Source organism: Microcaecilia unicolor, chromosome 4 (genome assembly GCF_901765095.1).
Source record: "Microcaecilia unicolor chromosome 4, aMicUni1.1, whole genome shotgun sequence".
Taxonomy (NCBI): domain Eukaryota; kingdom Metazoa; phylum Chordata; class Amphibia; order Gymnophiona; family Siphonopidae; genus Microcaecilia; species Microcaecilia unicolor.
The window spans coordinates 71,542,144-71,565,613 of NC_044034.1; the positions used below are offsets into that span (position 1 = coordinate 71,542,144).

At 41.4% G+C, this 23,470-nt stretch overlaps 1 protein-coding gene across 5 annotated transcripts in view; it reads left to right on the forward strand.

Annotated features, from left to right (window-relative positions):
* WASF3 (WASP family member 3) overlaps positions 1 to 23,470 on the forward strand; it is a 130,135-nt gene that overhangs the window by 92,016 nt on the left and 14,649 nt on the right. For 4 of the 5 annotated variants that reach the window (XM_030200324.1, XM_030200325.1, XM_030200326.1 and 1 more), the window contains 3 exons: positions 1,900 to 2,053; positions 7,063 to 7,180; positions 20,857 to 21,032. In XM_030200324.1, the coding sequence (XP_030056184.1) occupies positions 1,900 to 2,053; positions 7,063 to 7,180; positions 20,857 to 21,032 (448 nt within the window). The remainder of the gene's footprint in view (positions 1 to 1,899; positions 2,054 to 7,062; positions 7,181 to 20,856; positions 21,033 to 23,470) is intronic. The other variant, XM_030200329.1, reaches the window with a different exon arrangement.

Sequence of the window (23,470 nt, forward strand, 5' to 3'; positions counted from 1 at the left end):
CCATTTTCTACAGTGGGGGAAATAAGTATTTGATCCCTTGCTGATTTTGTAAGTTTGCCCACTGACAAAGACATGAGCAGCCCATAATTGAAGGGTAGGTTATTGGTAACAGTGAGAGATAGCACATCACAAATTAAATCCGGAAAATCACATTGTGGAAAGTATATGAATTTATTTGCATTCTGCAGAGGGAAATAAGTATTTAATCCCTCTGGCAAACAAGACCTAATACTTGGTGGCAAAACTCTTGTTGGCAAGCACAGCGGTCAGACGTCTTCTGTAGTTGATGATGAGGTTTGCACACATGTCAGGAGGAATTTTGGTCCACTCCTCTTTGCAGATCATCTCTAAATCATTAAGAGTTCTGGGCTGTCGCTTGGCAACTCGCAGCTTCAGCTCCCTCCATAAGTTTTCAATGGGATTAAGGTCTGGTGACTGGCTAGGCCACTCCATGACCCTAATGTGCTTCTTCCTGAGCCACTCCTTTGTTGCCTTGGCTGTATGTTTTGGGTCATTGTCGTGCTGGAAGACCCAGCCACGACCCATTTTTAAGGCCCTGGCGGAGGGAAGGAGGTTGTCACTCAGAATTGTACGGTACATGGCCCCATCCATTCTCCCATTGATGCGGTGAAGTAGTCCTGTGCCCTTAGCAGAGAAACACCCCCAAAACATAACATTTCCACCTCCATGCTTGACAGTGGGGACGGTGTTCTTTGGGTCATAGGCAGCATTTCTCTTCCTCCAAACACGGCGAGTTGAGTTCATGCCAAAGAGCTCAATTTTTGTCTCATCTGACCACAGCACCTTCTCCCAATCACTCTCGGCATCATCCAGGTGTTCACTGGCAAACTTCAGACGGGCCGTCACATGTGCCTTCCGGAGCAGGGGGACCTTGCGGGCACTGCAGGATTGCAATCCGTTATGTCGTAATGTGTTACCAATGGTTTTCGTGGTGACAGTGGTCCCAGCTGCCTTGAGATCATTGACAAGTTCCCCCCTTGTAGTTGTAGGCTGATTTCTAACCTTCCTCATGATCAAGGATACCCCACGAGGTGAGATTTTGCGTGGAGCCCCAGATCTTTGTCGATTGACAGTCATTTTGTACTTCTTCCATTTTCTTACTATGGCACCAACAGTTGTCTCCTTCTCGCCCAGCGTCTTACTGATGGTTTTGTAGCCCATTCCAGCCTTGTGCAGATGTATGATCTTGTCCCTGACATCCTTAGACAGCTCCTTGCTCTTGGCCATTTTGTAGAGGTTAGAGTCTGACTGATTCACTGAGTCTGTGGACAGGTGTCTTTCATACAGGTGACCATTGCCGACAGCTGTCTGTCATGCAGGTAACGAGTTGATTTGGAGCATCTACCTGGTCTGTAGGGGCCAGATCTCTTACTGGTTGGTGGGGGATCAAATACTTATTTCCCTCTGCAGAATGCAAATAAATTCATATACTTTCCACAATGTGATTTTCCGGATTTAATTTGTGATGTGCTATCTCTCACTGTTACCAATAACCTACCCTTCAATTATGGGCTGCTCATGTCTTTGTCAGTGGGCAAACTTACAAAATCAGCAAGGGATCAAATACTTATTTCCCCCACTGTATGTGTCAGACAAACTTTACATGTGAAAAATGCTTCATAAAATTACCTCCATTAATCATACTTAATATTACAGCTCTGTACTGTAGAATTAATAGAATTGTAAGGCTATAAAATCAAATGGAAAATACATATATATTTTGAATGTTCTTACTTGCTTTAAGGTATTGAGGGTAAAAGTTTGTCTTTATGTAGAAGCACGTTGTACAAAATAACAGAAATATATTTTCTTATTTTTTTTCTTATGCAGAGCATGTACAAAATAACTGAGGCATATTTTCTTTTTTTCTTATGCTAGTTTCATTGCAAGATATTAACTTGAAGAAAGCTTTCAAAAGTTCCACTATTCAAGATCAACAAGTAGTGTCCAAAAAGTCAATTCCAAACCCGATTACAGACATATACAATAAATGTGAAAAGCCGCCTCCACTGAATATTCTTTCACCATACAGGTATGTATTCTGCTAGAAATATGGTTATTGTAAATGCAACTAAAATATAAGACGTTTTCTTCTTAGCAGTTTGACTGAAGCACAGCATTTTAATGCGTTAGAAATGCCCCATGTTGCTTGTTGGCTTTTGTTGAATTAAGTGTCCCACACTTTAAAGCAATGATCTTCTTGGACCAAGTAATTCATCTAGGATTGTAAAGCCCCCAGAGAAGACATTGACTGCTAGTAAATATTCTGTCCCCTGTACAATATTAAGGGGTATGTTTACTAAGGTGCGTTAAGCATTTTTAACGTGCTTTTAAAGTTAAGGTGCATTAAACGCTAACATGCCAATACATTCCTATGGGCACATTAGCTAAAAATGCGTGTCGAAAACGTAAATGTGTCTATATCATGCCTTAGTAAACATACCCCTAATTTTAATTGTGGAAGCTAGATAGTGAAGTGTCTATAGACTGAGCTCCAGGGTAAGAAGTGCTGCTTCAGGCGGAGGTCACATGCTTTAAATAGATTATTGTTATCCCCTCTACTTACGGAAGAGACAAAAACTACCAAATGCAACTTGTAGAATAAACTTAATATTTCAGATCCTGTGTTCGCTATTATAGCCTTTCAAGACACAAAATTAATTTGTCATCTGTAATCCCTCAGTCAGATGAGTGAATTGTTCAGAGGCCTCTTTTGCTTCCATTAGTGGTTCTTAACATCTTATTGATGCATTTAGTTAGACCTGTGAGGTTTTTATGGTTCACATATTGGGAAACATTGGAAATAAGGCCTGAAATCATTGGCGATGCAATTTGAACTGCGGGGGTAAATAACTAGAAAATTCATGGAAAGAACCCAGTAGTTATTGAAAAGTAACTTTAGAATGATCCATGTGATAAGACTAGAGAGAACCTGCAATGGGGAGGAGTAGCCTAATGGTTAGTGCAGTGGGCTGAGAACCAGTAAACCGGGTTCAAATTCCACTGTGGCTACTTATGACCCTGGGCAAGTCACTTAATCCTCATTTGCTCCTAGATTGTGACCTCACTAGGGACAGAGGGAAGTACCTGTATATAAAATCTAAACTGCTTTGATTTAACCACAGAAAGATGGTATATCAAATGCATGACCCATTTGAATGAAATGACCAGAGAAGAAAGGAATGTCCTCTGGGTATTCTCAGTTGCATTAGTTACTGCAACGATATTTGCTATTTTTGAAACAGGGACCGCATTGGAGAAAAAGACGTACCTGTGAGAGCTAGGATCAGTGTTGGATAAATAAGATGGTGCCCAGAGTCCCTGTGTGATAAAAGAGAGGAATCCCTCTCTAATGATGTAGCTAGTCCAGCTGCTCAGGAGCTCTCATAGCAATATGTGTAAATAAAACAAGTTTGTTTCTCTTTCAGCCCGTTTTATCTCTCCCAACTCACATTTTCCTTGGAACTTTTTCCCCCCTATCACTTTCGCAATCATTCTCAAGTTCTACCAGCCTCTTCTCCCAGTCAGCTGCCATCATCCTGTCCCGAGTCCCTCCAAGCTGGTTTGCCTCCCGGTTTGTTCATGACCCCAACCTTTACCAGAGTATTGGTGCATGGTCTGCCTCTGGGATAGCTGTTTTTTCTTCCAGTATGATGTGGCTCTCTGTGAGCTTGATCTGCCATGTGGTCTAAAAAAAAAAAAACTACTTCAAGGTCTCTCGAGAATAGCGTGGAAGTTTTGTATGCGTAGAATAGCGTGGAAGTGTGTATAATATATCTCAAACTTACTGAGAACTATGTGGTCCTGAAGGAAAGCATAGGCGTTGTTCTGCAGACAGTGCCAATAGCAAGTCTTTGGACAAGGTGGGAGAAAGTATGTGTTGAGAGAAGAGAGATAAGGAGCCACACCTAGGGTCGGTGGGGGGCCATCAATGGCTCCTGGACCGTGCAGTGAACAACACTGTGGTAGTGTGATTTAACAGGTGTACAAATGATGCAATCTGATTTTTGCTAAATATATGTGAATTATTGACGGTTCTGGGCTCACGCGACCTGCAACTTTTTTTTTTCCAGGTAATCCAGTGATAATTGAGAAGGAGTATAATATTTTAGTTGAAATGGTCTTTGGGATTAGTCAATTAAGACAAAATATTCAGTAGCAACAATGTACTGTTGGTTACAAATACATTCAAAACAGGAGCAATTACACATGAATACTTACTACATTCAGGAGAGGTTTTCAGACTGTCCTACTGCTGGGTATGTTTTTATTTTGGTGCGTTCTTTTATTTTCTGGTTAATGTAATCAACCGATTTGAATGGGCAGAAGTCTGATCCAAAGGTACTGGTAGTTCGCTCATGAGCGGTGTATCTGAGCGGTTTTTAATGGATATACCATTATGTAATAATGTTGAATAGAAGACTAAGGAGCCCTTTTACTAAAGCTTGGTGTGTGCTGATAGATATTAGCATGTGCAAAGTGCCACATGGCCCATAGGGATAAAATAGGTCACACAGCATTTAGGGGGTCTTTTACAAAGGCGCGCTAGCATTTTTAGCGCGCACTAATGAATAGCGTGTGCTAAATGCCAGAGACGCCATAGGAATATAAAGGCATCTCTAGTATTTAGCGCATGCGCTAAAAACACCTTTGTGAAAGAGGCCCCTATTATGTGCTAATTCCATTAGCACATAAGAACTTCTTTTATTAAATTGAAAAAGTATAAATTTATTACAGATCTGGTGCCATGTTTCTGGACTGTGACACTGCCCTTGTGGGAAGGGGACAACCTACTTTTCGTAAACAGGTGCTATAAACATGCAAGCTGGCCTCGGTTGTGAGTAACTTCAGCTGAAACCGCATCTAGGGAGTTTGGATGATAAATACAGTCGAAATGGCTGAGGGAACTGAGGTGGGTGGTATTTATAAGAAGCTGTTGGAAAGTAAGGGGAGGGGATTTGATATACCAGTCACTGAGCTTCAAATTACTATAATTTTGTTGAGTGTTTCTAAGCTTGGTTATAGAGAAGTAGAAAGGTTTGAATTAAAGGACTCTCTAGAAGCAGGTTTGCAGAAACATTTTTTAAAATAAATGTGTAAAAAGTTTGCTTTCTACACCATTAACATCTGCATTTCATTGCTCATAGACAGATTGATCCTAGATTGAGGTTCAGATAACTTTATTGGCATGGCAGTTTTGCATGTGTAGCAAGTTTTGATTTAAAGAAATAGGGAACTGTGATCAAATGCTGCAATATTGTTCTGATGTTAAGCCGTGTGATATAAAATTTGGGAAGTCTGTTATTAGTGGGGTTATCAGATGAAGAACAAAAGCTGTTATACATATGATTTCTGTTGCATGTTAGTTTTTATTCTGTGTAATTCAAAAGAGCACTTGTTAAATTCCACCACTTATGATCATCAGTTGGTTTGTTTTTCTATAAATTTGAAGTATTAGCAGCAGAAAGTGAGTAAGACTGGCAGCACAGTATCTGGCAACCTGACCTATTTCATACTTGTGCTAGGCTCTCAGCACCTTAGCCCCAGAGTAACCATACAAAGCATAGATTCCTTATCATCCCACCAGGTCAGTCCAGATGCTTGGGTTATGCCTCTTCTATTAGATGGAGGCAGAGAAGTAATGAACTATGATGTCATTAGTTTAGAACCCTGTGCAGCCCCCCTGAGTAGCCAGTATTTCTCAGTCTCCAACAGGTGGTAGAATTTCCTTTGCAACCTCCTCTGGTCTGGCAGGATAATAATCTTGTGGGACAGTTTTTTTTTCAGTCTGTAAATTGGTGGTATGATAACAGATGAATTGGCCCAGAGTGCTGGCTGGTGTATCTGGAATTTTTATTTGGCAAGCCTAGGGTGCCCCATGTCCTCCGCCCACCCCTCCCTTTCTTTTCTCTCTCCCTAAGGGACTGTAGGAAAGGAGTGGTCCTAAGGTCCCATAAGAGCCCAAACTAAGTTCTCTTCAACAACAACAAAAAAAACATTTGTTTTGCTACAACTTGTGTAGCAGCTGGGAGACAGCATGCTCTGAAAGGGAGCTTCTGAAGCTTTCTGTGAAGGAAGGTGTTTGTTGTTCCTTTATTTGTGCCTGCCCTTTTTGCTTCAAACCGTTGTGATTTCTGACTGTAGCTGTCCCAAGATGACACAGCTGGAAAAAACTTTGCAGTCTGTGGTGCTTGCCAGTAGTCAGGTACAACTCCAGGGCAGTCCCGGTGTACGGAGGACCAAACCGCGAGTCAGATAGCAGGATCAAGCAGTACTTCACTGGAAGTACAGCAAGGGGATCTGAGCCATATTTTCCTGTCAGGTGATGAATTGCCTCAGCCCTCTGCAGAGCATGTTTTGGCGGGAAACTCCTCTTTTTCTCAGCCGGGACTGGTGCTCTTATCCCATTTAGGGCCTGCTCAGTTGATTCCTGTAGCACTTGCTCCTGGGGACTCGGGTACGGCTGCAGAGGAATTTAGTTCTGCTGTTGGTTTTTCACCAGAGTTTGTCTTACTTTTACATAGATCCTTTTGTATGAAAAACAGTATGGCTGCGTAGATTTTCAGAATTTTTTTTTTTGGGGGGGGGGGGGGGGGGGAGGTGTCTTGGACCTTCCTGATGATGATTCTGAGGATGGTATCTTGGTGGTGTATTTGACTAGAGGAAATCCTGACCTTTAGTGCTTCTGTGTACTTTTTGGATGATGTGGAGGAATTCTTTTTCTGAGGAAGATATGACTTCGTTAACAAAATTGATTTAAGGCATAATAAGCAATACACATCCGTTCTCTGCCCCACCTCCATGCGCTCTGCTGCTTTGTCCTTGGTTATGTTATCTGGGTTAACTACTTGAAGTTTTGTTTGTCCCTCAAAGAAAGTGATTGGCTTGGCTGCAGGATCACCCCATGTGTCACTCTGTTCTGAAGGCTATTTTTGTTCTTATTCCTTTGTACTCTGATTTGTCTGTTAAATTTTGTTAATTAATACTCTGTTTACCTGAATATAGTTGGTTAGCTTGATCATTGTTTTGTTATTTTTGCAGAGACGATAGAAAAGATGGGTTGAAGTTTTATACTGATCCCTCCTACTTCTTTGATCTCTGGAAAGAAAAAATGATACAGGATACAGAAGACAAAAGGAAAGAAAAAAGGCGACAAAAGGTAATTTGTCTTAATAATGGAAGATATCTTGTAGTAGGTTTGCATATGTGTGGTTGTCATAGGTCTGTTTAAAAAGACATAATTAAAATGTCCCAGACTCAGTTTGCCAGGTAACCCCCCCCCCCCCCCCCCCCCCCCCCCCAAAATACAGAAACAAAACATTATATGCAAACATTTTCTTTCACTGTGTTTTTTTTTCTTAACATTCCTACACAATCCAAAAGTATGAACATGCCAACAGACATACCTGACAACAAGTTGTGTGAATATCGGTTATTGATGTGAAATAATATGGCATTAAATGTAAAAGCTGGTGTTTTAAAAATGATTGATAAAGTCTTATACATTGACTACTCCTTTAATATGTGAAAACATAAAGCTTTATAAAGCTGCATGTGTGCTGTGTCTCCACAAACTATAATAGGGTTTTTACTAGACATTTAAGCCTATTCTATAAGGAAAAGAAGGCACCTACTTTTCTTTACACAATACTAGTGCAAATGGCAGAAGACATGTGCGTCTAGATGTGACCACTTACATTAGTCCTATAGATGATGTAAAATGTCCACACCTAGATATATGCAAAAAAACAGCACACCTAGATATATAGCATGGGCACATGCAAATCATAGTTTTCTGTAAGTTAGATGCATACCCGAGCACCCCATCCACAATTAGCCCAAATTCCACCGAAACGTATGCCCACTGGCAAAATATGCACCATCAAAGCATGGCATGTACTTCTGCTAGTCAGTATTCTATAAGACAGTGACTTTCACTATTTTTTTGAAACTTCTTCACTTTTCACACAGTCTTGCAAGAATAGCTTGCGAGTTTATATGTTGTATAATTCAAACTGAGAACCATATGATCCTGAAGGAAAACTGAGCCGTTGTTCCTTGTTCTAGAGATGGTGCCATCAGCAAGCCGTTAGACAAGGTACAGTGGGGGAAATAAGTATTTGATCCCTTGCTGATTTTGTAAGTTTGCCCACTGACAAAGACATGAGCAGCCCATAATTGAAGGGTAGGTTATTGGTAACAGTGAGAGATAGCACATCACAAATTAAATCCGTAAAATCACATTGTGGAAAGTATATGAATTTATTTGCATTCTGCAGAGGGAAATAAGTATTTGATCCCCCACCAACCAGTAAGAGATCTGGCCCCTACAGACCAGGTAGATGCTCCAAATCAACTCGTTACCTGCATGACAGACAGCTGTCGGCAATGGTCACCTGTATGAAAGACACCTGTCCACAGACTCAGTGAATCAGTCAGACTCTAACCTCTACAAAATGGCCAAGAGCAAGGAGCTGTCTAAGGATGTCAGGGACAAGATCATACACCTGCACAAGGCTGGAAGGCTGGAATGGGCTACAAAACCATCAGTAAGACGCTGGGCGAGAAGGAGACAACTGTTGGTGCCATAGTAAGAAAATGGAAGAAGTACAAAATGACTGTCAATCGACAAAGATCTGGGGCTCCACGCAAAATCTCACCTCGTGGGGTATCCTTGATCATGAGGAAGGTTAGAAATCAGCCTACAACTACAAGGGGGGAACTTGTCAATGATCTCAAGGCAGCTGGGACCACTGTCACCACGAAAACCATTGGTAACACATTACGACATAACGGATTGCAATCCTGCAGTGCCCGCAAGGTCCCCCTGCTCCGGAAGGCACATGTGACGGCCCGTCTGAAGTTTGCCAGTGAACACCTGGATGATGCCGAGAGTGATTGGGAGAAGGTGCTGTGGTCAGATGAGACAAAAATTGAGCTCTTTGGCATGAACTCAACTCGCCGTGTTTGGAGGAAGAGAAATGCTGCCTATGACCCAAAGAACACCGTCCCCACTGTCAAGCATGGAGGTGGAAATGTTATGTTTTGGGGGTGTTTCTCTGCTAAGGGCACAGGACTACTTCACCGCATCAATGGGAGAATGGATGGGGCCATGTACCGTACAATTCTGAGTGACAACCTCCTTCCCTCCGCCAGGGCCTTAAAAATGGGTCGTGGCTGGGTCTTCCAGCACGACAATGACCCAAAACATACAGCCAAGGCAACAAAGGAGTGGCTCAGGAAGAAGCACATTAGGGTCATGGAGTGGCCTAGCCAGTCACCAGACCTTAATCCCATTGAAAACTTATGGAGGGAGCTGAAGCTGCGAGTTGCCAAGCGACAGCCCAGAACTCTTAATGATTTAGAGATGATCTGCAAAGAGGAGTGGACCAAAATTCCTCCTGACATGTGTGCAAACCTCATCATCAACTACAGAAGACGTCTGACCGCTGTGCTTGCCAACAAGGGTTTTGCCACCAAGTATTAGGTCTTGTTTGCCAGAGGGATTAAATACTTATTTCCCTCTGCAGAATGCAAATAAATTCATATACTTTCCACAATGTGATTTTCCGGATTTAATTTGTGATGTGCTATCTCTCACTGTTACCAATAACCTACCCTTCAATTATGGGCTGCTCATGTCTTTGTCAGTGGGCAAACTTACAAAATCAGCAAGGGATCAAATACTTATTTCCACCACTGTATGTATTGAGAGAAGAGTTAGGGAGCCACATCTAAAGTCATTGGGGGCTGCCCCTGGGCCTTGCAATGAATAGTGCTTTAAGAACCAATCTTCTAATGTGGAATTCCAGTTCAAATACACTCACATTGACTCAACCACATAGGAGGAGGAAAAGACTTCAGTGACTTGGCTTATGAATTGCCAAAAAGACTCACAACTGACACATCCTTAGTCTGAAAAACCTCCCCTCATTTAATTTAAAGGTGAGACTTTTTTTTTTTCTTTTAATTATTTACCCTCCTGATAATATAGAGCTGAATGACTCCGTTCAAATACAATGTAAGCAAAACTGCATATTCAGGCCAAGAGGTTTTCAGTGCATTACAAATGCAGTGCAAACATTTCTCATCACTTTTTTTAATCTTCGAAGCTGTTCTCATCTGCTCAACGGAGCTGCTTGTTTCACTGGATGCTTCATCAGGAGCTGCTTCAAAAAAGTTTCTGTTTTGCATCAACCTCTCCGATTCTGTGCTTCCTGCTTTAAGAGGTCATTTATGCACCTAAGTAACCACAGGACATTTTACAGTTTTTGCTAAACTTAAATGAAATACTGTGTACCCATTACATGCAGAAAAGAACATATGCTTACAAAAATGATATACTCAGAAATATCTCCACGATAAAAAGTTAGTTAGGTAGTTAGTTAATGAACTTCAGGTAATGTGTTGATTAAAACTTTGATTTAAATCTTTTTAAAAACCGGGGGCCCTGTTTAGTAAGCCACACTGTAGACGCTAGCGTTTTTAGTGCATACTAATGTTAGACACCCCCAGGGCTTTTTTTGAGGGGGTACTGAGTACCGGCACCATTTCCATTGTCTGCTAAAATTGACCCATGGATCCCAAGTTTTAATGAAAGAGCTCAGGCTCTACACAACAATTCTGCCTTGTCATAGATTCTTTGACTGGTTGCAGGAGACCTGGCTATTGTGTGAAGAGTGGTCTAGAATTTGAGTACCGGCACCTTTTTTGCTAGAAAAAAATGCACTGGACACCCCCATAAGTTGTCTCTAGCGTTAGCATGCACTAAATTTTAGCGCACACTAATAATGATAGCACACCTTAGTAAACAGGGCCCTAGGGCTTTCCTGTTTACAGTTCCAAGTTAAATTGTACATTTTTGTGTAGATTGTTCAGAATTGCTTGCCTTAAACAAGGCTTTAAATTTGCTTTGCATTTCCTATAGACTTTTTGCTTCTGCTCATTAATGCCATATCTGAAATGGTGATGCTACTGATATAAACAGCCATTGTAACTGAATTAAATAAAAGAATATTAAGAAATATATTCTGCATGTCTGAAGACCAGTATTTTTGCCACAGACAGCTAGCTCATCATTGGTGAGCATCACTGCAATACCCATGATTGCTCTTTTTTTTTTTTTTTTACCAATAATTTATCTGACTTCACTTTAAAAAAGAATTTGGTAGTTTATAATATCTAATTAGCTTTAACAGCTTCCCAAGTTAAATTTCTCACTGAAGAATTAAGCCCTAGAAAATATTAAATACATTTGGGACACACATTTTAGAACAGAGTTGCCAACTCTTTTTTTTTTTTTTTTTTAACACTTGTTAGAAGCTGGCTGAATTTTGGTTTTGGTTTTAGCTTTGTGGCACAGAAACTGGCCCAAAATTCAAATTCAGCCTTGTTTTGGTTTCAGCTGAAAATGCCAGTGTATTTATAGCTGAAACTTAAACCTCCTGTCTCTGAGCCTACCTTACAAACACCGAAGGTCTAGTGGCCTTGTCGTGGTAGGCGAATGCCAGCTCTGCAGTAAAAATGGCTATTGTGATTTCACATAGCAGCCTTGTGAGATTGTTGCAAGATGTTGCGGATTCCATTTTGAGATTGGAATCGGAATGGGCAAGAACAACTTGGATCACCCCTGCGTGTTCTGGTTCCAATCTCAAAATGGCTGCCGCGGCCTCCCACAGCAGTCTCGGAAGGCTGCTGCAGGATGTTGCAGCAAACATTTTGACTCTGGAGGAGGTATGAATAGTGACTTAGAATAGCTCCTGTCCCAATGAGGCTGCTGGATCACCAGGTTATATAAGGTAGGCTGAGGGGGGGGGGGCCTTATGTCTGAGGGCCCATTTTTGTTCAGGGGGTGCAGAATAAGGCCAGAATGTGTTGGGGAGGAGGGGCTGGAATGAGGCCCACATTTGTTTGGTGTGTGTGGGGGGGGGGGGGGGGTGCTGGCCGTTTTTGACCAAATTTGAAAAAATCCTGTTTTGGTTGCCCTCTAATGCTTGCAGTATTAGATTTGCAAGTTAGCTATTTGTATGGTGAAGATAATTTTCTTTTCTTTTCCCCTCAAATTGAAGAGAGAACTGATCTTAACTGTGTACCCATATTCATTATTTGCAACCAGAGGGCCTACTTAGTGAGAACTGAGGTGATTACAAATATGCCAGATGCTGCGTGCATTTGAAAAGCTAGTTATTACCTCTCTAGTAAACAAGGGTCTTATCAAAAACATATTGAAAATGGAAGAGGAATAAAATCCTATGAAAAAGTTCAAAACAACTGTAGGTAAACTTGCTGGGATATATTGATGCTCCTGCCCTCAAGACATTAACAACCTCTCTGGTTCTTACATGAATCAATTACTGTAACTGCATTTTGGCTGATGTGCTGAACTGTGACCTCAGATGCCTGCAACTCCTTCAAAACATGGCAGTCCGTTTGATTTATGATGCATAGCAGTTTGATCGTGTGACCCCTTTATTGGTAAAATCACACTGGCTGCTGGTTGCTAGTAGAATCCAGAATAAGATACTTCTATCTACTCACAAAGCTTATTTCAAGGGTTAACCCCCCTACTTAGCTAAAAGGCTTACTCCATATTATCCTCCTTGGACCCTACTAGTGATCCCACCTTACAGGGTGGTCTGCCTGCTCACACTTTGTGATATCCATTTAGTTATCTTGCCCCCACTTTATGGAACCAGTTGCCAGAACCTTTACTGTCTAACCCATCTTTTATTCATTTTAAATCTGATCAAGACCTGGTTATTTCAACGAGCTTATCCATCTCGTCCTGATTTTCTGCTGTGTATACCCTCGCGATCTGCCACGCCTCATGTATTCCTACTGCCTCTAGTTTATTTTTTATGTCTGTCATAAATAATTGTTGTACTATGCATCCCCCCCACACACACCTCCTGTTTCTTTGTTCTTGTCCTTTGATGTTCGGTAGGTAGTTTATAGTTGTCTACAGACACACTTATGTGTGTACACCACCTTGATGTCCTTAATGATAGTGCAGCCTATCAAATCCACTAATAAAATAAATAACTAAGGAGTATGTTTACTAAGGTGCGTTAGCATTTTTAATACTCCTGTAAATGTAAGGCGTGTTAGCGTTTAATGCACATAAACCATTTACACGCGTTAAAAATGATAGCACGCACCTAGTGCCACTTAGTTACTTACGTCTATGTTTACTAACGTTTTGCATCCAGTAATACAACAGATTTATCTAGAATTATTTTTGTATAATCATGAAAGAAAATGGATACAAAATTTTATACGATTGATATAAAATTCCAGGTAGCCCACAAAGACTGGGGTCAGTATCATCTGGTGTGTACTGGAGTGGATACCAAGGAGGGGTTATTTCTACCACATATGGTGGGCTTACCTGGTGATTGAGCCTTTCTTGCTAGTTTGTGTTCTTTGCGACTTGTCTTTATCATCAGATTCAGGGTCAGATCAACCTATGGACCAGGTAAGAAACTGGTTCAGAGCGCCAGTGATAAAGGGCGCCAAAATCCCAGTCTGGTCTACCTTTAAACTCCTAGAGGGATAGATGCTGGACTAGGATTTTGGCACCCTTTATCACCAGTGCCCTGAGCAGTACCTCACCTGGTCTATAAATTGCATCACAGGCGAGGGAGGGGAGATTGGAGAGAGCAATACCAGATTGCTGGGGAAGAGGGGCAACAGCTGGCTCAGGGTGCAACAGTCCTTTGAGCCAGCCCTGATTAGATTGTATCAAAATAATCAGTGGGCACAGTTTATACTCCTTTCTGTGTTCTACATGACAGATATTATAAGCCATCTTTAGAATATCTATGCCTTTTAGACTTATTTCAGTGTGGGAACAGAGAAGTTGTTCCCTGCTGGGCAATGTCATGTTGGCCAGTTATCTTCAGATGCTGCTTCACAGGGATAATAACATTTGTAAACTTTACTTTGGAAAATACTTTCTGGAAAATACCTTTTTTAAAAATCACATTTTCTCTGGGCTATGTCTGTGGTTCGTGTAATGCAAATAGCCAAAACTGTCATTTTTAAGATAGTCTTAGTGAGGCCAATTAACCCTTGCAAGGCAGAGATTTAAACTCAAAATGGATAACTTCTTTAGAGATGGGATTTGCATGTATTTCCTAAAAAGAGAATGTTTCAGAGATGAGAAATTTTATGTTTATCACAAGCACTTTGAAGACTAGGATTTCTTTGCAGTATATACCTAAGGACCAAGGACTTTTGTGTCATCTGATAATGTGGATTTTGAATGGCAGCATTAGCAAGCCTTTATTTTGATATAGAAATTCTGCTTTTAGAGTGGTACTTTCTCAACTAATGTGGAGATCTAATGCTATAGTGCTTAATAACACAGTAACATAGAAATTTAAAGACCAGCATGCCTACCTGTGGTTAGCTTTGTAACTGTAGCTTCATGCAGGTTGCCCCCCCCCTTATTTGTATTGTATTGGCATTATAATGTAGCATACTATGCCATACTTTGTTTGAATATTTTTTGCTGCTGTAATTGTCTATTGCTTATGTTTGATTTATTCTTGCGGTACACCGCCTTGAATGAATTCCTTCAAAAAGGCGGTAAACAAATCCTAATATATATATATATATATATATATATATATATATATATATATATATGCTCCTTTTGGATTTCTGCACTCCCAAGTGCATCTTTCTGCACTTCGTATTAAAGCTTAACAGCTAAGCATTAGGCCATTCTAATTTTTCTAGATCAGTCTTCAACTTGTTTACTCCCTTTGGAGTGTCCATTCTGTTGCAAACCTTGTCAATTGCAAAAGGCAAACTTTTCCCTATTTTTTTAACTTTTATATTCAATTTTTATAAGCTTTTATACAAGAAAATCACATTACATATAAAGTCAACAACATTCCTATCCATAAATGGAAGGAAAAACAAATTCAATATAACCACATCACAGTGGTCTAATGTAGAATGAGACTCATAAACCTTTGTTAGAGAGTGCTAATTCCCTCTTCCCCCATAGCCATCCAAACATAAAATAAGTCAAACAAGATATCGTTAGCTACTTATTCATCAAAAAGGATTCTAGCTGAGAAGATTCATTATAAACATATTTAGCTCCTTGGTAGGTAATTTTATATTTTCATGTAGATTTTCAAAAGAAAGTTTCACCAAGAGCTAGTACTTTACCAAGTAAAGACCACCAAGGTTGCCCTGGTGACTGTAACATCTTGAGAAGCTTCGATAAATTGGGTCAGATTTGGAAATTGCAGATCCAGAACATTTTGTTGCTTAGATATTTGTGCTTATTGCTTTCCATCTATTTGTTGTTGGTTTTGTAAATTTACGTGTAGTCTTATTTTCTACTTTTTTGTTGTGACGTGAATTGCTAAGATAGTTTATTTTATTATTTTTCCCTCCTACTGTCATGCTTTTTGCTGTGGATGACATCCCAAACTCATCCAGTTCAATGTGCTTCCCCTATCCCCTAACCAAATACCTAGTGATATATTTGTCTGAATTGTCAAGATCCTTTTGCCACAGAAAGTTGTAGGCCATAATGACAGTATACCCTTTTGTTTTTTTCACGTATTGTCCCAACCTCCAAAATATCTAAAATGTTGCTTGCACCAGAGTTTGGACTACTTAATAAAGTTGAATGATGTACCTTGTGAAGAAACAGTGCGTTTTAAGCCTGTAAAATGTATTGGATATTTTCCTGTCTTAAATATGTCTGAAGTTGAGAATGACATGGGGACGGGGATCCGCAGTAACCGCAGGGATGGGGACAGAGTTACTTTCTACTTTGAAGCCCGTTAATGAACTGGACTGTTGTTTATGTTTGAGTGATACAAGTGATGATATTTTGATTTTTTTGGAAAAACAAGCAAACTTGCTGGCCACAACTGGTAAAATTTGTATGGGGGATCCTGTAGTTTCCTGTTACCAGCACATCATCTAAGAAGACGTCTTCTATTGCAGGAAGGACTATGGAAGACAGGAGAGCTAGACTGAATCCTGAGACTGTTAATGACTTATTCATCCACAGATTAAAAAATCATAACAGGGCATATTTCTCACCCGTTAGAGCATACAGAATGGGTTGAATTTTGTACACCTGGACATTTTAACAGGGTGGATTAGGATTTCTTGGGGTTGTGTAAGTCAACTATTGTTGAAAGGGTGGTGGTGGGAGGGTTATTATAGTTGCTTGTTGCTAATATTGTTTTCTGTTTGTGATTTATAAGCAACAGTATCACAGCATATTGTCCCTTTTTATACTTTAATTAAAAGACAAATATAAAATCATAAGTGTTCGAGGCTTCTGCAGATGAGGGCAGAGCCTACGGGGATGGAGACCGGGCCTGTGAGGATGGGACAGAGACAGAACCTGCGGGGGTGGGGGTGGGGACAGAGACAGAACCCATAGGGAAGAGGCGGGGATTGGGACAGACTTTGTCCCCATGTCATTCTCTAGTCTGAAGTATATTTCTCCTGTTTGGCCAGCAGATGATGCATGTTTATGCTTAAAGCTGTTACAGAGGACCGAATTCTCTTTTTTTTAGTTGGCATACAGATAATAGGAAGTGCCTGTTGTGATGTAACCCGTTTTTATTTGAAACTTAACTGCTCTGGGCTCTGACTGGCCTGGAGTTTGAAATTACCCAGCAGATGCTGGCTGTTGCTTCAGTTTCAGCCTGGGAGAAGAGAGAGGAAGATCTCTTTGCTGAAGCTCTGTGAACAGATATATGCCCTGATCTCCCCAGGTCCTTTCCAGGAAGTATGCAAATGTTTAGTTAGTTTTCCAATTGATCCGTTTTTCAGTTACTGTTTTGCTGTTTCACATATTTTTTTTTTTTGTCCACTGTTCCAAGTTCTGAGAATAAACACATTTTTGTTCGTTCTGCCTGTCTGGACTGAAAAAAAATCTTGGTGGTTCTTTGAGTTCTTTCTGGGAACTGTGGGACTACTGGAGTATGGCTCCAATAACCTAGAAATCACTGGGGCTAAATTGAGCGTGGGATACTCACCCAGAGGCAGTTGTGACGTAGTCGGTGGGAGGAGGGTGCTAGTGTAGAGCCCGAGTGGCAGGTTCAGATGGACCTGAGCTATGCTGTAGGTAGACCCTCTAAGTGGCTGCGGGGTAACCCCAGGCGAGTGGCTAGATGTTTCTTGACATACCTATTCTTTCCTTTTTCATAGGCAGGTAATATTTCTGAAAAAGCTACAGTCTTTACCATGGACTTTAGCCCACTCCCCCAACTTTTGAAAATCTCTGTGCTACCAGCATGCTGTTATGGGGCAGGTTGTTTGGCCATAGGCAGATTATAACATCAGTTGTAGAGTTCTTATTGTCATCTCTGATTACGCTTAGCATTTGGTTTCCCTTATTTCTAAATTCTACAGTTGGAGAAAAGTGTATGTAAAACAGTTGTGCTCCCAAAGAAACAGAATTTCCTATTTGCTCTGACCTTGCCATGCCTCATGTTTTAGTCACCTTAACTAATACATTTTATAATAACCAAGACTTTATTATCAAATCTTTCTAGTTAATATGCCATTTGTTGGGATTTCAGTTCATCTTCTGATAAGATTTTTCATGGAGCAACTACTTTGATTTTGGAAGCTTTCTTCATGTACTGGGCCTAATGTAGGAGAGGCGTGTTCTACTTTTGAGTTATTTTAGCTGCATTTGTTACTGAGTTGTGATTATAAATTCCCAGGGAATTTTTGCCGCTTCAGTATGTGCATGGAAATATGCTCCAAGTGCAGACGCTAGGACACTGAGGGAGAAAGTTACCATGGTGCAGTTAAAGGTGAGCTTTTACCGCACCTTGATTTACCACGGGAGTCACCAAACTTATGTTATTACAGTCCCGTAGGTTGCTGACTGCCGTGGTAAAGGAATTACGCTGCTTGTGAGCCACCATGCAAGCAGCCAAGCCACCTTGCAAGCAGCATTATTCCAGCAGCCCAGGAGCTCCCGATGGAGCCTCCACCTGTCTAGTGTTAGTAGCACAAGACATGACCCTTAGTGTTAGGAATGTGAGGGCACCGCTAGATGCACCATTTTGGAGCTAGCACCGACCAAGGCAGGAGCAACTGGGGATCACTACTGCCCAAAGACCGCAAGATCACCAGGGAAACTACTGGTAGGCCCTTTTGTGGGGTATGGGTGAGGTGTAACATGGACCCTGCATGCTGTGGTCTGGGAGCATCGGGCCATGCCTTGAGGCTCAATGCTCCCAGCATGGTAAAATAGCTCTCTAGCTTTTGGCTGGGGTTATTCTACTGTGATTTTATGGCCACAACATGACTTGCAAGTCATGTTATGGTTTTTATATTGTAATGAGCAGTTTTACATGCATTTGTATGTTTTGCATCTCATTACTGTGTAACACACAGTGACCTAAATATCACTGTGTTAGAGCTAGACAAGCTGCATTAGAGCCCTTTAAGTTGTGTTAAAGGGCAGATAACACAATTTAAGGCCCTAATGCATCTTGATAACTTCCCCCTTAATTTGTGTCAATGGCTCAGTCAGCAGCTTGACTGCATCACCTACTCAATTTCTGGTCTCTGCCAGCATAATCATTAGGACAGAGCACATGGAACTTGTGCTCCAGGTTAACATTGTAGTGCCTTGATTCTAAGCCAAAAATGAAATGAACTGCGATTGAAGAGCTACTGAGCCCTAGAGAGGAGGAGATGCAGAGGGTCACAGGTAGCGGAAGGGATGAAGGGTAGCCTTTCTTTTTGTTGATTGAGGCTTGTGGATTAGCTGAATGGGGGTGAGGGTATTGAGAGAGAAGTGTAGTATGGGAAGGGAAAAAGCAAAGGGGGTTAGTTGGAATACTGATACTGGCTAGAGGATGGGAGAGGCAAAAGGGTAGTAGGCAAAAGTAGAAGATACAGTGGGTGGAGACAGTGGCGGTCTGCCCCGGGTGCACGCCGCTGGGGGGGGGGGGGCCCGCGCGCGCGCGCGCCTGTCCTCCGTTGTTCCATGCTGCTTCTCTGCCCTGGAACAGGTTACTTCCTGATCCAGGGCAGAGAAGAAGCATGGAACAACGGAGGACAGGCGCGTGCGGCACCCGGCGGGGGGGGGGTGTCCTTAAGCCGGGGGGGTCCGCGCTGCATCGGGGGGTGCGGCACCCGGGGGCGGGGTGCATCGGCGATCCGCCCCGGGTGCCAGCCCCCCCAGGAACGCCACTGGGTGGAGATCAGAGAGGAGGTAGAGCTGAAAGACAGAGAAGGGTGGAGGACAGGCTGGGAAAGGAGAGTGAGTGTGGTGAAGGGATGGAGAAGAAATGATATGGTGACAACAGGGGGGGAGAGGTGGAGGTGTGGTTTAAAGGGGTGGAAAGGGGGAGGGGGAGAGTGAGGGTAGCACAAGTGTGAGAGAATGGAAAAGCTGCTTGACAGCAGTGCACAGGAGTAATTTTATTTATTTATTTGTTACATTTGTACCCCACATTTTCCCACCTATTTGCAGGCTCAATGTGGCTTACATAGTACCGTAAAGGTGTTCGCCAAGTCTGGTTGAGAAACAAGTACAAGGTTATGTTATGGTCGAATGAGGAAGGTGTTTATCAGGCGTCATATTGGCTTGTATGGGCCATGAAGGGGGTAACTGGGGTGATATCAGCCCACAAGGACTGCTAAGAAAGCAGTGGTAGTGACATTGACCAATGCAGAAAGAGAGAGGGGTGGCTAGAAGGGGGAGGGAGTACAAAAGAAATTGAGAGAGACTGGAAAGAGGGATAGGGGGCAGAAACTGAAAAAGATATAGAAGGCTGAGAAAAAAAGAGAGGAGCTGGAGGGGGTAGGAGAGAAAATCCTAGCTGGGCAGAAGAAAGAGAGAGAGGGTGAGTGGCAGAAGCTGTTGGATGAAAGGAGAAGCTGGGGATGATGGTCCTGAAGGGGAGACTGTTTGAATGGAAGAGTAGCTGATGGGGACAAGCTGGAGGACAAGAGACTGAGTAAAGGAAGATAATTATTGTAGTAGTAGTTCTAAGTGATTCTGTGTCAAAATTCTGCATCTTTGAGTAGTAGCTTTTTTTCTGCACATAAAGTTAGATCTACTATTTGTACATTTAGACTTAGCTGCATAAATTAAATGAGTAGCAACTGTATGTTGCTGCTTTCCATGTAATTTTAGGAGCCACCCCTAGACTACATTTTGGCCATGTAGCAACTCAACATTTATCTGTTTTCTCAGCAAAATTTTAATAGCTATCGGTATTGACCCACCTGATATTAAAGGGCTTATAAAGAATTGTCACTCATATCATTGTTAAAATGTTTGCTATGTTGGTGTCTATCTTGCAGTTAGCATACTACCAAAACTCTTGAAAGAATATTGTTTGAAGTTTTATTGTATGGAAATGTTTTTTGTCTTTTACAATGTACACAATTATAGTCTAAGACAAAAGGCAATTTCTTATAGAATGCTATAGAAAAATAACTTAATAAAATTTACAGTCTGAGAAGCAATTTTTTGTTTGACAGCCATGTTTTGCTCATGAGATTGATCCACATACATGATATGAAAATATTTGTACAAAATGTAGTTTATTATCCATGTTTGTTTCTCAGTATGGAATATTAGGTATGTTTCTAGATTATTGCCATTTTAAGGAACTCTTAAGCCAACTGAAAGATTAGATTTGATCATATTTTTAGATGTTTGAAGGCCTTTTATTTTAAACAGTAAAGGCACTATGGATAGGTATAGCTTCCCTTTGTGAATCTGCTTTTGCTTTATACTACTAACCGCATTTTAACTCGCTTGTTTCCTTTCCTGTGTCTGTTGGCATACTTTCTCTTTTCTTTGCACATCAGGAACAAAAGCGTATAGATGGCACAACACGAGAAGTGAAAAAAGTTAGAAAAGCCAGGAACAGGCGCCAGGAGTGGAATATGATGGCATATGACAAAGAACTTAGACCTGACAACAGGTTGTCACAAAATGTGTACCATGGAGCATCTTCCGAGGGATCACTGTCCCCAGATACTAGGTGTGTGTCCAGTAAAGCTCTCTTCTATTTGATAGGATTTCAGTTATACTGTGAGGATCTTAAGCAACTAGCTTTAAAAAATGCCCACAATAAATGCCTCAGGCCATATATAAATTTTAGGCAAAATAAGAAAAAAAACAAAATATTGAGGGCCCCTTTTACAAAGTCGCATAAAGGCCTACGCGCATCCAGTATGTGCCAAATCAGCATTACCGCCCGGCTACCATGTGCCCCAGGTGGTAATTATGAATTTGGCACGTTCCAAAAACACGTGGTAGAAAATATTTTCTACTGCATGGCACTTACCCGGCGGTAAATGGCAATGGACGTGTGCTGCATGTGTACCACCCGTGTAGCACGTGAGACCTTACTGCTGAGTTGGGTGGCTGTATGGTCTCGGGTCGCAAATGGATGCGCGCTGGTTTTTATTTTGCCGCACATCCATTTTCTAGTCCCTTAAAAAAAAAGGCAATTTTTCCAGGATGCGGCAAAAACTGTCAGCACGCACCCAAAAGGCGTGCTAGCACTGCCGCAGGCCACTTTTTGCTGTGGCTTAGTAAAAGGGCCCCTCAGTGAGTTTACCTGCATAATTTTGAGTATTTTTTTTCCCCAATTTAAGTTCTTCCTTTTTTTTTTGCAAACAATACTGAAGGCACAAAGTACAGTGTAGCATTTATCTCGTTCTTAAGGCTTCTGCACCAAAACTTGCAAGGTGTGTTTGCAGAAGCGTTGCTCACGCATTTTATTTTTCCTTCCCCAAATTAGCAAAAAATGTACGGACCCTTTTACTAAACTGTATTAACAAGTTAATGTGGCAGTTAGGACATGGTAACAGACTGCTACACAAACACTCTAAAGGGGTTGTGTGGCAGTTTGCTTGTTATTGCACATTAAACCACACTTTATTGTATTTTTCTGAATTTTTCTCTGAGGTGGGGCCTGGCATGGGTGGACAGTGGGTATGGAAGCATTTGCCAGCTAGCCTGTTATACTTAGCATATACTAACTGGCTAATGCCTTTACTCCCTTCCGTCAGCAAAAAGCAACCACTGAGCATCTCAAGAAAGATATAGTAGAATTGGAAAAGGTGCAGCGAAGGGCGACTAAAATGATAGCGGGGATGGGACGACTTCCCTATGAAGAAAGACTAAGGAGGCTAGGGCTATTCAGCTTGGAGAAGAGACGGCTGAGGGGAGACATGATAGAGGTATATAAAATAATGAGTGGAGTGGAACAGGTGGATGTGAAGCGTCTGTTCACGCTTTCCAAAAATACTAGGACAAGAGGGCATGCAATTAAACTACAGTGTAGTAAATTTAAAACAAATCGGAGAAAATGTTTCTTCACCCAACGTGTAATTAAACTCTGGAATTCATTGCCGGAAAATGTGGTGAAGGCGGTTAGCTTAGCAGAGTTTTAAAAGGGGTTGGACGGTTTCCTAAAGGACAAGTCCATAAACCGCTACTAAACGGACTTGGAAAAATCCAAAATCCCAGGAATAACATGTATAGAATGTTTGTACGTTTGGGAAGCTTGCCAGGTGCCCTTGGCCTGGATTGGCCGCTGTCGTGGACAAGATGCTGGGCTCGATGGACCCTTGGTCTTTTCCCAGTATGGCATTACTTATGTACTTATGAGCTTCTGAGGGAAAATGAAAGGCAGGAATGGTGCCACTCCATAGATTATCAGGTTGATGGACTCCTGATGCAGGTGTCATTGCTGAAACACGGCCATGTCGAGTCCTTGCAATAAAGTGTACTACTGTTTTACCCACTTGGATTTGTCATTTGTACCTCATTCCATCTCTCCGACTAACGCAAATTTATCACAGGAACACTTAGGAGGCAGAAAGTGGTCCTGTGTTAATGTCCTGCAAGTATTGCATGCTAATGGTTACAATAATGCATACATAACCTCCAATTAAAAAAAAATAGAGGAAATGCCTCCAAAAGGTGCTATGTTAAATGTGGGCTTAGTGCCTGGTAAAATCTTGTGCTACAGCCTATTAAGCTCAGATTTTAGTACATTTCAGTAAAAGGGCCCCGTAATTCCTTGGACAAAAGATGCTCTGTGTTAAAATTGTGACATTAAACAAAGTTGCAGGCTTGTTGCATTTTCCCTGCAGTTTGTATCTGTTGGTAAAATATCACTTAAATAAATTTGATATATTACGTAATTTTAACTTCTCATGAAGCAAACCCATTTCAATTTGATTGTAAAGCATTTATGTACCATCTTTGCTTTGATTTAAAATGTGTTCAAATCATTGGAATTAATGGCAACTAATCAAGTTTCTTACTTACTATTATGTGTGCAGAATTTGATACTAGAATGACTTATGTTTATATTTATTCGATGATATTGGTGTAATCTTCCTTGGTGATATTCTTGGCTTAATGCTTTACCCTTAACAGGATTTGCATAATGTGAAATAAAAC